The 13,972-nt window shown below is 37.8% G+C and overlaps 1 protein-coding gene across 3 annotated transcripts in view; it reads left to right on the forward strand.

Annotated features, from left to right (window-relative positions):
- The window catches only part of LOC126457211 (solute carrier family 66 member 2), a 61,722-nt gene that overhangs the window by 25,294 nt on the left and 22,456 nt on the right, over positions 1-13,972 (forward strand). The window contains exon 4 of one of the 3 annotated variants that reach the window (XM_050093318.1): positions 2,548-2,622. The exons of 1 other annotated variant lie outside the window; for it this stretch is intronic. In XM_050093318.1, coding sequence (XP_049949275.1) covers positions 2,548-2,622 — 75 coding nt within the window. Of the gene's footprint in view, positions 1-2,544; positions 2,623-13,972 lie in introns of all 3 variants that reach the window. One more of the 3 variants, XM_050093317.1, reaches the window with a different exon arrangement.

Raw genomic sequence — 13,972 nt, forward strand, 5'->3', positions numbered from 1 at the left:
TTCCCTATCATGACTGGTCCAGAGGTGGATTCCTTCCTACACGCCGGTCAGGGGGCCTGAAGATGGCATAATGTAGCACTGAAACTGGTTGCACAAATAAAATAACTGGAAATTTAGACAGCTGAAGGTGTTTTGATTTGACGCTTTGTATTGAACAACCAAGGTCCCTCAACCATATGTATAGAAATGGACTTAAGGACAGGAAGCAATTTGTCAGGATTTATTGGACCATTATAGAATAGCAAATGTGGAGTAATCAGATAGTAGTTTCGGGTTTATGGGAAATGTGCATTTATTGGATGATAGTTTTGAACTTATCAAACATTGGAAAATCTAGGATGGAATGTAGGCAGTGTGGTTTCAGTTGCCTGAGACTGCAATCGCACGCGCGTGCGTGCATGCGTGTGTGTGTGTGTGTGTGTGTGTGTGTGTGTGTGTGTTGTTGACGAAGGCCTTAATGGCCGAAAGCTTTTAACTTGTTGTGCCTATCTGCGATTCAGCATCTCTGCTATAAGGTGAGTTTTGAACTTGTCAGCAGAACATTATGTCCACCGATCTATATAGACCCATCCAGGCGACAGCAGTGTCACCTGGCAAGGAATGACTGCTAGTCAGACACACGCATGGTGCATCTAGTATGAGTGAGTGTGCTATCCATGTGTGGAATGGGGAAGGCATATTTGGCTGAGAGCCGATTGTGAGGGCCCGGAGGCTTGCCATGAGCATTTCGGAAACTGCACGATTTGTCAGGTGTTAGAGGAGTGCTGTGGTGAGCATCTTAAAAACATAGTGAAACCAAGGTGAAACCACGTCCAGACGTCATGGGATTAGGTGGTAATACAGGACAGGCAGCGAACTGTGGCGGAACTAACATCAGACTTTTATGCCGGACAGAGAAAAAGTGTGCGTGAACACACATTGCACCGAACACTCCAAACGATGGCCGTCCACTGCCGATGAACCTTGGAAGTGCCAATGTTAACACCACGACATCGGCAACTACAATTGAAATGGGTATGTGACCATCAGCATTGGACATTGGCACAGTGGCAGAATGTTGCAGGGTCTGATGAATTCTGTTACCATCTTCATCATGCTGGTAGGGCGCAAAACCATTGTCTTCTAGGGGAACAGCTCCTTGACACCTGTACTGTGGAACAGAGACAAGCTGACGGTGGCTCCATTATGCACTGGTGAACATTCACGTGGGCATCCATGTTTCCAGTGGAGCTCATGCAAGGAATCACGATGGCCAAGGGGTATTGTACACTGGTTGCAGACTACACGCATCCCCTCTTGATGATTGTTTCCGGATGGGAGTGGCATTTTTTAACAAGATAATGCACCATGTTCCAATGCCAGGAGCGTAATGGATGGGTTCGAATAACTAAGTGGCAAGTTCAATTCAATTGCTGGTCCCCCAGCTGACCAGATCTGAATCTGATCGAACACATGTGGGACGTTATTGGATGTGGTGTCAGAGCTCATCAACCCCCTCCCCAGAATTTATGGGAGTTAGGTGACTTGTGAGTGCAGATGCAGTGCCAGCTCCCTCCAGTGATCTACCAAGGCTCATTGCTTCCGGGCCATTATGTCTCTCCACAGTTATCTGTGCCAAAGGTGGACGTATTGGCTGTGAGGTAGGTGGTCATAATGTTCTGGCTGCAGAGAGAGAGAGAGAGAGAGAGAGAGAGAGAGAGAGAGAGAGTGTGTGTGTGTGTGTGTGTGTGTGTGTGTGTGTAGAATTACAGGGAACATAAAGTCTGGTATTTGCAGTAGGAATTACAATGCTTTCTATTAAAGTTAAACAAAAGACCCAAAGAATTATAAACTGAGTTAGTGGCAGCATGATGTAGATGGCACAGTAGTTCTTTACTATGATTTTTTCACTTCTTTCTTGTTTTATCCCGTTAAGTATTGAAGAAATTTATGCTTCCAAATGATTACAGGTCAGAACCTTCATGTTAACAATTGTTTTTTTACCATGCAGTATTATCACATTGCACAACTGTTTTTGCTACTTCATACTGATACAATGTGTTAGTGATGTATGTTTTTCTCCCCTTTTGTCTGGTTGTGTGTGTGTGTGTGTGTGTGTGTGTGTGTGTGTGAGAGAGAGAGAGAGAGAGAGAGAGAGAGAGAGAGAGAGAGAGAGAGTGAGTGTGCTAGCTAGCAAGCCAGCTAGCTGTTTTGTGCTTAAATTATTTCCTCTGACCTCCTATACTTCACTCTTATTTCTTTGAGATTACAATTTACATATGATACTTTTCTTATGCTCATGCATGAATGTTTGTGTGCAAAGCAAATTGTTATGTGCAGTTGTAAAGAAAATTTTTACACATGTCAGTGTTATGGAATGCACAGAATATTTTTATTTCTGTCTCCAGTTTCTGGTATTATCTTCAGCTAAATGATACACTAAACTGTCACAGTTTCTAGGTTCCTTTGATCCTGCTGTCCACTGGAACTTCTGTGTGAACAGTCCCAAGCTTACATTCTGTAAAAATACTGTGAGAACTAATCCTATGCTCTGTTTCATGACAGAAGTGAGCAGCAAGGATGACACAAGTGGAAGGTCTCACAAGAGTAATAAGCAGCGGTTTCCAGTGCACACCTTCCGTGGTATGTGGTGGATAAGCCTCAGCCACCTTTTCTTCTTGTGCTCTATGCTTATGGATTGGTGAAATCGTGTTTCTGGGTTTCTCAGTCTGCACCTTATTTTCCTTCTCTTTGTGATTAGCTTGGACTGGTGAATGACCTGGCTTGTTTCCAGTTTCTTATCTGCAATTGCTTGCCTGTCCCCTTTGCCATGTGCCTTGTAAAATTGCTAACGTCTTAAGTCAACGTAAGTATAATGTGTATTTCTAACTTAAATATCAGTTACAGTAATTTAGTACATCTCAGGTTTTAGAATGCTGAAAGTAGCAGGGAATAAATAGTTTTTTTGCTCAACTCGCCACGTCCCAGAAAAGGGATTATATACTCCTAGCTGCATGTGAAAAGCAAGGAGGGCAGATCTGTCTATTGTAATTTTTTTCATGTTTCTGAGCACTTCACATTAACAATAATCACCTTTTTATTACTATCAACCATATAATATATACACTAAATTATCTCTGAAAGGCAATTTGGGAACATTCTGACAAGACAGATAATGTAAAATATCTAATTATCACTTTTTGAAACAGGAATTACTGAACAAAATGACATAATAGAAGAAAATAGGAGTTTGTTCCAACTTTTGGAATTTTTAAATGTGTTCACTCACTAATAGAATAGGAAAGGTACCAGATATATTTCAAAATGCAATGTTGACAAAGCTAGCAAAAAAAAAATTCTGCAGAACCAAAACTTAAGGTACGGAGAGTTTGAATTAATAGAGACATCAAAAGTAAGCATTTTTTAAATATTTCTAGACTTCTCTTACCTCCTGCCTTAAACTTCTGATGGCTAGAAATTCAGCAGTGGATTCAGTTGTGTTTTGTGTCGAGCCACCCCTGTTGTAATTGTTTTATGTCTAGTCTGGTATTCAAAGTCTCCTCTTGTATCCTAAGTATTACTAATATTAAATTTTGTACTTCCATTTTACCAAAAAAAAAAAAACCCTTATTTAACATATCACATATCAATGTGGAGCATATTTCATTACTTGCATATTTGAAAATTGTAGAAATTAGTGATAAATACAGTACATCACATTCATTAGCAGCAAAGTTTGAGGTGTTACTTAAAGTTGTTTACAAATATACTGCAAGATAGAATGGGAAATAGTCTGAAGTGGAAAGAAAAGCTGTGAGATTAAACACAAACTGAAAATTAAAAACAAAGCATTACAAAAGCATCAAGCTTTACATAGGATGGAATAACCAGAAACAGTATGAATGACAGAATGATTTGTTTTTTTCCACATTTGAATGCTAAATGTATTTTTGTAAGTTCTTGTCTCCTCAGATAAATTACTCACTTTGTGACCTGCATTTGGGTCACTAAATATGTGGATAGAAGGGTTTTATCACAACTTGTTTGGTTAATTTTTCGGTGTTGACAAGGGCAAATACATACATAAGTATTTTGTATGGTATTTGCACGTGTGTTGGTATGCGTTTCTTGCACTGTAGTCGTTGTTTTGAGATTACCAGGTACTGTGTGTTCTCAGTCATGTAGAAAATTACACAAACAAGTTAACACATTGTTAGTTTGTGTAACATCATAAAAAAATATATCCGTAAATACTGCACTTGACAATGAAATAAAATCTTGAAACACTTTCGCTCAGGAGAGGAAAAAAAAAAAAAAAAAAAAAAAAACGTAACTGGCACTGTATTTAAACTACAAACATTTGCATAACCAGGGTTGCCATAAGGTGTGGAAATCGGGGAATTTCAGACTTGTCAGGGGAATCAGGGAAAAAAAAAAAGCTGGAAAAATCTCATTTATGTCTCAGTAGATGAAATGATTTATTTACAGAGATGTCATGCATCGTTGCTATCTGGGCACAGCTGAGTACGTGCACTGCTTCCCAACTCCCTCATTCTTACTGCTTCTCCATTTCCTATCATTCCCCTCAGCTAGCAGTCAGTGCTGCCATCACTTCTTGCCACTAGCCTAACATCAGGCAATGAGAGGCAGGGAGGCATGAAGAGTGGTTTGTTTGGATCTGATTCTCAGAGACTGTTGACGCAGCGGCCGGAGACAGCCGTCGTGTGTGCATGAGTTGTGTCTGAGTGATTGTGTGAATATGTGTGTGCTCTCGTTTTCTGACAAAGACTATGGCCAAAAATTTAGTTGTGAGAGTGCGAATGTCTTTCCTATGTTGCCTGTCTGCAGCTCAGTGATCATCTTTATGGTGAATTGGTATCTATATTCATTAGTATTGATTCAGAGTATTCATGGTGCAAGTTACTTGTTACATGGATTGATCACTGCAGTCTCATTTCATCAACATGGTGTCTGTGACACATGAATAACTGGCCACACGAGTGGACTTCAGCGATAGACCAAAGCCACGGGCCATTTCTGCATGTATCTCTAATGGATCGAGCCTGCCGATCTGAAGCCCTTTTGTTTCCCACTAACGTGCAGGTCCTGCCAGTTGGATCCAGTCTCACCAATCTGCCTGCAAGCTGGGTCTATTTGTGTGTGGTGTAATGCACCAGATTTTTGTGGTTTATCCATGAACCCAGGACTGTGGAGTTCCTTGGAAGGCCAGAGGCCACGGGCGTGGACGTAAGGAATTGTGACTTGTCACCACAAGTACATTGTACAATGCAGCATTTTATTTATGGACATTGTATTTATTCTAGAACGTTTAGGCTATTTCAAAGCAGTTCTTGTATTAGAAAGTATAGATGATACGAAGAAAATTGTTGCAGTCACTGGCGGTTTATATGCTATGTACTCATAAAATGATATTTGTTCAGGTGATGCCACATTGGGGGACTTGCGTGTCTGAGATCATGAAATGATGATGATGACAATAACACTTGGTCCATAAGTGGAGAAAATCTCCAACCTGCCCATTGCGCTGTAGGCAAACACATTACCACTCAGCTAAGCAGGCGGACACACGATACCTGTAAAATAATAGATATAACAATGTGGGTAATAACTGGAAATAACATTATGGGCATAGGAAATCGGACAGGAGCGATAAAGAAGTCATGAACAGCAGGAAAACTGTAATACTGGGAACGTGAAAGTGGGGTTATACTGTACTACTGAAAACTGCAGTTAGGTTGGGATTTTATTAGTTGTTTCATGAAAGTATACCTGTAGTATAAAAACTTAGTCTGCCTCCATATCCAAGAGGTAGCACATCTGAGTTGCATGTCGAGGACCCAGATTCAATTCCTTTGCTGTCATGGACTTTCCTTCCTTGGTGGGAGTACTGGAACAGGGTGAATTCAACTTCATGATGCAAATTGAAGAGTTACTGGGATGAGAAGTAATGGCTCCAAGATCTGAAAAGCCGATAATGGCCGGGAGAATGGTGTGCTAATCCCATGCCCCTACATACTGCATCTACAGTGCCACTTGGTGGAGGTTGACATGGTGGCAGGTCAAGGTTGCATGGCATTCAGGGCCTGATCTTGTAGTTTAGTTTAGTTTTTCTATGACAAACTCTCACAGAACAGTGGACTTCCTGACGCATCATGAAAGATTGAGTAATGGAAGAGAAACACAAAATTCTAACTTGACTTTAAAACATACAATAATATTTAAGAAAAGATCTATTTCGGCAATTGTGTTCACCTGAAGAAGCTTGTGTGTATCATCAGGGACCATTTCTTGCAGAAAACAGTAAGTTTGTACCAGCAGGTTCTACACCATTTTGTTGCTGTCTTCTCTCTGTGCACTTTCACTGCTTTCTGTGCACTTTTGCTGCTGTCTTCATACATTTCGTGCCACCATTATCTTCTTCTGTTGTTTTTCTTCATATTTATGGCACACAAATTCTGATAATATTTCACGAACTAGGCAGGTATTACACTGCCACAACCACCACCTCCACCTCCTTCACTTGCTATTACCATCCTATGCCCATGTGTAATAGAGCTGCTGTGAATTCTGATATGTTTACATTTTTTTGTGTGCGAGATGCACAGCGAAAGTTTAAAATTCTAAATTTAAAAGAAATTTCTTAAGTCCTGATATTTTAACTCTGTTCAGTCTCAACAATTGTTTTGTGCTACTGGAAGAATTTACAGATTTCATGCTAAATATCTCAGGAGCTGCTGGAGACTGGTTGGGAGCTGTCCCACTTCTGTGATCAAGTTTCATAACGTTAAGATCAACTCCTTAGCTATAATTTTGCTGCTATTGAAACTACCTTAGTACGCATGCAATAGCCTTAAACTAGAAACAGTGCCAGAAATTTCCCCAAAATGCACCTAAATGTTGAATGTACAAATTTTCAATCCATCTTGTATTTACTGACATTACGGAAAGATGTAAAACTGAAGTGTTGAAATTATGCCAGTGATAAATAATCCATGTAAGATAGCAACCTTATTAAATAAGTTTGTGTAGTTCTCCAAATGTATTTTCTTTCCTTGCATTTGTTAATTTTTGTGTGTTAAAACTTCATTTCAGGATAATAGAACAAGGTTTGTGCAGTCACTGAGAAGGAAATGACTGACCTTTTTTTTTTTCGTTTGTGTTATAGTTCATTCACCGAGTAGAAAATGATTGATTTTTCTTCAATTGTGTTATAGTTTCTTCTTCAGTTCACAAAATAGGCAAAATTCCTGCTCTGGTTTCACTCTGAGTGCTGTTTCCACCTTTCAGAGGTTTTCCAACATCTCTTTATTCTCTAGGTTTGTATTCCTGTAGTAGTTAGGTTTTATTCTCATATCAGTTTTGGTTCTTTCAATTTCTTCCTATGTTATCATATTTTTGTAACAGTTTCAATAAGTATAATTCTGTTTGTATCTCAAGGGTACTGATCATTTGACTTTTTCCAGGAGTCTCCTTTCTGGTCTTTGGATTTTATTTAAATCCTTCTTTTAAGGGACACACATCACTTTCCCATATGTCAGTGTTAGTACCACTGTTATTTTATAAATTTTTGTTCTTGTGCCTTTTTTCATCTTTCTGCTGGTGGTGCCACCTATATGATCGGAATGTTCTTTTGTTTTTACATCTGTTTCATTGTCATAAATTATGTCAAATTGCTGAACAAAATAAATGTGACATTTGTGCAATTGGCGTGTCTTCGATCACTTTAATATTTACCTTAAGAAACCATCATTTGGAGTTTTGAAACTGATATTGCTAGTATTGCTAGGATGTACTCTTTTTTTTCAGTTTAATCTAATTTGTCCATAGTGAGTTGGGAGTGATGATTAAATAATGATAATTATCTACATAGCTGCTTTACGTTACAGTTGATGTTCACATTTTGTAAAATATTTTTTTATAGATATTAGTGCTGTAGATCTGAAGTTAGTTTCACATCATGTGTTAAAGTGGTGTCCTTTCTAGGAAATTGTTGCTAAGTCTGTGTAGTGGGTAGGTGGAACCAGCTATTTATCCTTATAAACTTTGATGACAGTATTTTTATGTATCTTCGAAGTGTCTGCAGTTCTTGTGACTACCTTTGTTAGGGGCAATAGTGTTACACGACTCTCTCTCTCTCTCTCTCTCTCTCTCTCTCTCTCTCTCTCTCTCCCTCCCTCCCTCCCCCCTTTTCGAAATACTCCCTCATGGAGTACATAAGCTCACATGTCTGACAACGTAAAACATGAGCAGATTGTTGAACTTTCTGAAACATTCTGTTGTGCAAAATAAATTGGCTGCACAGCGAAACAAAGCCCACAACAAGACGGACCACAGCTGTTTGCTTTACTGGTTGTGAGCATTGTCTGCAATTGGCTGCAGTAGCCACTACCTGCAATAGCAGAGAAATTTTACAATGGTGAACAGAACAGGAGGAGCGGCAATTACATTCTGTGATTCGGCGTTGCTATAGTAGCAGCACTGTGAACAGTTAGACATCAGTCGCTTCATTATTCTGATTTGGGTGTAGAACGAGAACTTTCACAAGTAGCCAACAAGTGAAAGTATAGGATTTTCACATATTACTGTCCTGCTGTATGTTACCATTACTGCACATTCTCCATGTGAAAAATTTATTTTACGGTGGGTCATCTGTATTGATTAGAAATCCAATTTGAAAGTGCTGCTGGATAGTGTTGATCTCATAGTCTGTGTATGCTACCTTCATACATTTTTACTATTTTGTCACACGTTTGTTTCACAAATGTATCCAGTAAGCCAAAACAGTCACCATGTCTCATTTATGTTTTTTCATCAGTTGTGTTATCAAGAATTAAATATCCTTGATTAACTGTGACATGAAGACCTTTGGGAGATTTGTGACTATTTTAATCACCCAAAGTAATCTTGTATTTGTATTGTAATATATATTATTACCACCTTATAATGAATTTTGATGTGCACTATCTTCAGATCACTGACACATAACTAAGAGTATCTTGTCTACATGCACTTGCTACAAAACATAAATTTTGACACCTATAGACAACATTGTGCATGTTAAATGGGTTATGCTACAATGATTGTATTCTACAAACGATTTCGGAAGTTTTGTGGGTTGTACCTCTGAGAACAATTGCATAATTTATTTATACCTCATTGTATTTCATGTTACAATTAGTTAGCAATGAAAACTGTAAGGAAAGTGATACTTTTATTGTATAATAGTAGTGCACATTACTTCTGCTAAGCATAAAATGGCTGAGTTTGTTATTAATTATTCCTGAAGTTTTTTTGGTGAGTAAGAATGCTTTGCCCTTGTATAAAGAGGTGCACTGTGTGGTACTCTACCCTCCACCTTACACATTTTTCAGGGGGAGGATACCTGTCTGTTTTCAAGTGTTTGAAATATCAGGGAGAAGATGTTTTACACACCAGGAAGAAAATAGATGACTTATATGTAACATAATAATGAAATGGCATGTTTGCTCAGGTACAGATCAGATATACATTATTTGGTTTTATGTTTAAATGGCAGTAAATTTTATTTTTATGTTTTTGTAGTTAACTTTTTTAATACCAAAAGCTAAGTTGTACTATCGTTTTTTTGTTTTAAGAAGTTCGATGTTAAAAGATGCTACACATATTCTGTTCTTGTTCTGAAATGCTTGGTCTTTCTTTGCCATTGTAATACCTGTAATAAAATGTTCCCGTTATCATTTTTGTTGGGCTCGTGTAACAGGATGTGATGTCCGTATTTGTTTAGTAACTGAAGAATTTGTTTTTATTTCTTTTTTAAATATTTGTGCTTGCTTTTATGTTGTGGTATGTGTGTTATAGCTTAAAGTTGGTGCAGTATAGAAGTAAGATATTTTCTTGGATGTCTTTACAGGGAATTCCTTATGATGGATATAAAAGCTGAGTCTGAGATACATTGTTTTCGGACATTTGTATAAAGATGGTGGAGATAATAGCTGATCTGATGATGGGGTAGCCTTTATTTCATGTATAATGCTCAGTCTGTACTCATATTCTTAATTGCCGAGACTAAAATGTCAAATATGGACATCATATAATGAATGCAAATCATCTTATCACTATAAGATGCTTTATGAGAGGTCATTTAAAAACTGATTGCACTTACAAGAGGTCTATTTGATCTGCTGTTTCCAGTGTGTGTTATGTTGGTAATATTCGGGTGTCATGCCAGGTGATTATAGATCTATAGAGAATTTCTGTGGCATAATATGGCCACTTTCATGTGATGTGTCATAACTGACAAGAAGAGTTCCCCAGCAACAGGATCGACTTTTTGAAATGAAGTATATGGTGATGTATGTTAAGGTCCCGGGTATGACGCCATGCAACTGTTCACCCTGCTGGGCCATTGCTTGTGTGTAATTGACGAGAAAATTGTGCATGATATCTCAGTAGCATTAAAAAAGTGGTGTTATTAGATTGATTATGTGGTGTAGTGAAGAGGATAATTATTTCGTATGCAGGGGTGGTTGGGGGTTTGATTCCCGTCAGGTGCAGTACGTATTTTTATTTTTAAATATTTATTGAAATGCTGTTAATTATTTTTATTCAATTAATTGGTTTAAATGTAAATTTTTGTTTCCATTTCTTTGTCACATCATTTTAATCACCATAAGAACTTTTTAATTTGTTTCATTTTTTCTTTACATAATTCTTTTCCAATGGGAATTTTTGTGAATATGAATTTGATTACATTTATCTATTATTATTTTCAATTGTTTGAAAATTCCAATCTATCAGTTAAAAAACAAAAGATGAAATAATCTATTTCCATTGACTGGAGTGATGTGAAAAATGTAGTTTTTGTTACCTGATGGGCAATTTTTTTCTGCACGGTAATCATCAGACGTTTTAAACATAACCTAAATACCTACTGCACTTTGGACAAAATATCTGTGGACTGTGGACAGAATAACGCAAATAGAAAGATTTAAATGAAAGAAGGGTTTATGAGTAAAATTAAATACAAGCAAAATGAGGAATAATATTATGCACACAACAATGTGGATGAAGAAACGGGATGACAAAAGAAATTAAATCAAAATAAATACATATCTTAAATAAAAACACTGTACAAAGACATGAATTGGAAAAAGACTGATACGAATAAAATCGAGAGCAAATGAAGTTGATATTATGATTAAAATTATGTGACAAGGAAATGGAAATAAAAAAATACATTTAAATTAATTAATTGAATAAAAATGATGATCGGAGTAATTCTGGTTTGGGGTGGGGGTGGGGGGGGGGGGGGGGGGGGGAAGGAAACCCTCACCTGTGACTAACGAGATTTGAACCCACAACCTCTTACATGTGAGTCTAGTATCCTCCATTACACCATACAATCAGACTATGTTTAAAAACTTTTTTAACACTATTATCACACAAAATTACAATTTTTTTTTTCATCAGTTAGTCGTAAACTAGGGTCCACCAGGGTGAATGGCTGCAGTGAGCGATACCTGGGATTTTAACCTACATAACCTTAAAGCTGGTTTCAAAAAGTTGGTCCCACTGCGGGGTGCCTCACTTTGTGAGATACACAGCTTTACAGATTTGTTAGAGACTTTTCATGCTGCTCTTGCACTGTCATCTTTGTCCTGCATTCTGCCACAGCTAGCTGAGATGCACAGTGCTGATAGCGACAATGAGGCAAATAAGACTTCTGGAGTGAAATTTCACTCTACAGCAGAGTTTGTGTAGTTTTCAGACTTCCTACCCTGTTTAAAAACATCTTTACTCATTGTTTACGAATTATTTTGTTCAGTGAGTGCTTCCTATAATGAAATTGCATGAAGAGAAGCTGAAAGATTCTCTGTGTAACCTGTGGTGGTTTTGTTTTATCAGAGAGCATAAATTCGTGTGCATATGTACGTATTATTTTCTCAAATTGTTTGAGAGATGATTAGAGCTTTTCTATAGCTGAAATTTGCCACATCCTCTCAGATACAGTATAGTGTACATAGATTAGGCAATACACAGATACTGATGTAAAACCATTACTGCAACTTTGTTACTGTGTAGGTAATTATTTATGTAAGGACAATGAGGAACAGTGGATATCATTTGAGGAAAGCATACCTGTTTAGGCCATTGTAAAGACTAATATGAGTGAAATTAGTGATAAAGAAATAAGTGGTACTAGTAGCTATTGATACCAGAAAGTGACACTGGTGGTTTCATTATAGCATAAAAATGGTTCTCACTTAGCATTACTTGGTTATGTAATGAGGGAATCTGACCTACTCGAACAGTTGCCACGCTTTTGTACCAAGTAAGCTGACATTTGCAACTTAAGAGTTACAGGAATGGTGGAAGTATGAGATAAAAAGTCATATAAAAAGTTGCCATTATCTGCAGGAAATGCACGTTACCTGACTAAGCAGTACACTTAACATGTAGTGTTGCAAATAGTTCTGCACATTCAGTGGAATCTTCAGCCCAGTCAACACCAGTCCTGATAATTAACTGCTTAATGTGACAGATGATGAAGAGATTGAAAAAAACACACGATCGATAAAAACAATTACTCAGATAGTGAAGGGAGACGAAAATTTAATAGTCATGGGGGAATTAGGTTGTAGGGAAAGGAAGAGAAGGAAAAGTTGTAGGTGAATATGGAATATGGGTAAGATATGAAAGAGGAAGCTGCCTGGCAGAATTTTGCACAGAGCAAAACCTAATCATAGCTAACACTTGGTTTAAGAATCACGAAAGAAGGTTGCATATGTGGAAGAGGCCTGAAGACACTGGAAGGTTTCAGATATTTAATGGTAAGACATAGTATTAGGAACCAAGTTTTAAATTGTAAGACATTTCCAGTGACAGATGTGGACTCCGACCACAATCTATTGGTTATGAACTGTAGATTAAAACTGAAGAAACTGCGAAAAGGTAGGAATTTAAGGAGATGGGACATGGATAAACCGAAAGAACCAGAGGTTGTAGAGAGTTTCAGAGGAGCATTAGGGAACGATTGGCAACAACAGGGGAAAGGAATACAGTTGAAGAAGAATGGGTAGCTTGGAGAGATGAAATAGTGAAGGCAGCAGAGGATCAAGTAGGTAAAAAGACGAAGGCTAGTAGAAACCATTGGGTAACACAAGACATCTAAAATTTAATTGTTGAAAGGATAAAATATAAAAAATGCAGTAAATGAAGCAGTCGAAAGTGAATACAAACATCTAAAAATGAGACTGACAGGAAATGAAAAATGACTTAGTAGGAATGGCCAGAGGACAGATGTAAGGATTTAGAAGCATATATCATTAGAGGAAAGATACATTCACCTACAGGAAAATTAAACAGACATTTGAAGAAAAGAGAAGCAGTAGTGCGAATATCAAGAGCTCAGATGGAAAACCAGCATATAAACAAAGAAGGAAAAGGAGAAAGGTGGAAGGAGTAAAAGGGAGGATGTACTTGACGACAGTATTATGGAAAATGAAGAGGACTTAGATGAAGGTGACATGGGAGATATGGTACTACATGAAGAATTTGACAGAGCATTGAAAGACCTAACTCGAAACAAGGGTCCGGGAGCAGACAACATTTCATTAGAACTACTAATAACCTTGTCAGAGCCAGCCATGACAGAACTCCACCATCTGGTGAGCAAGATGTATGAGACAGGTGAAATACCCTCAAACTTCAAGAAGAGTATAATAATTCAAATCCCAAAGAAAGCAGGTGTCAACAGGCGTGAAAATTACCGAACTATCAGTTTAATAAGTCATGACTGCAAAATACGAACACGAATTCTTTGCAGATGAATAGAAAAACTAGTAGAAGCTGACCTCGGGGAAGATCAGTTTGGATTCCATAGAAATGTACAGAAACCAGATTGCAGTTATGAGAGTCGAGGGACACAAAAGGGAAGCAGTGCTTGAAATGGGAATGAGACAGGATTATAGCCTATCCTCGATGTTATTCAGTC

Source organism: Schistocerca serialis, chromosome 2 (genome assembly GCF_023864345.2).
Source record: "Schistocerca serialis cubense isolate TAMUIC-IGC-003099 chromosome 2, iqSchSeri2.2, whole genome shotgun sequence".
NCBI lineage: Eukaryota > Metazoa > Arthropoda > Insecta > Orthoptera > Acrididae > Schistocerca > Schistocerca serialis.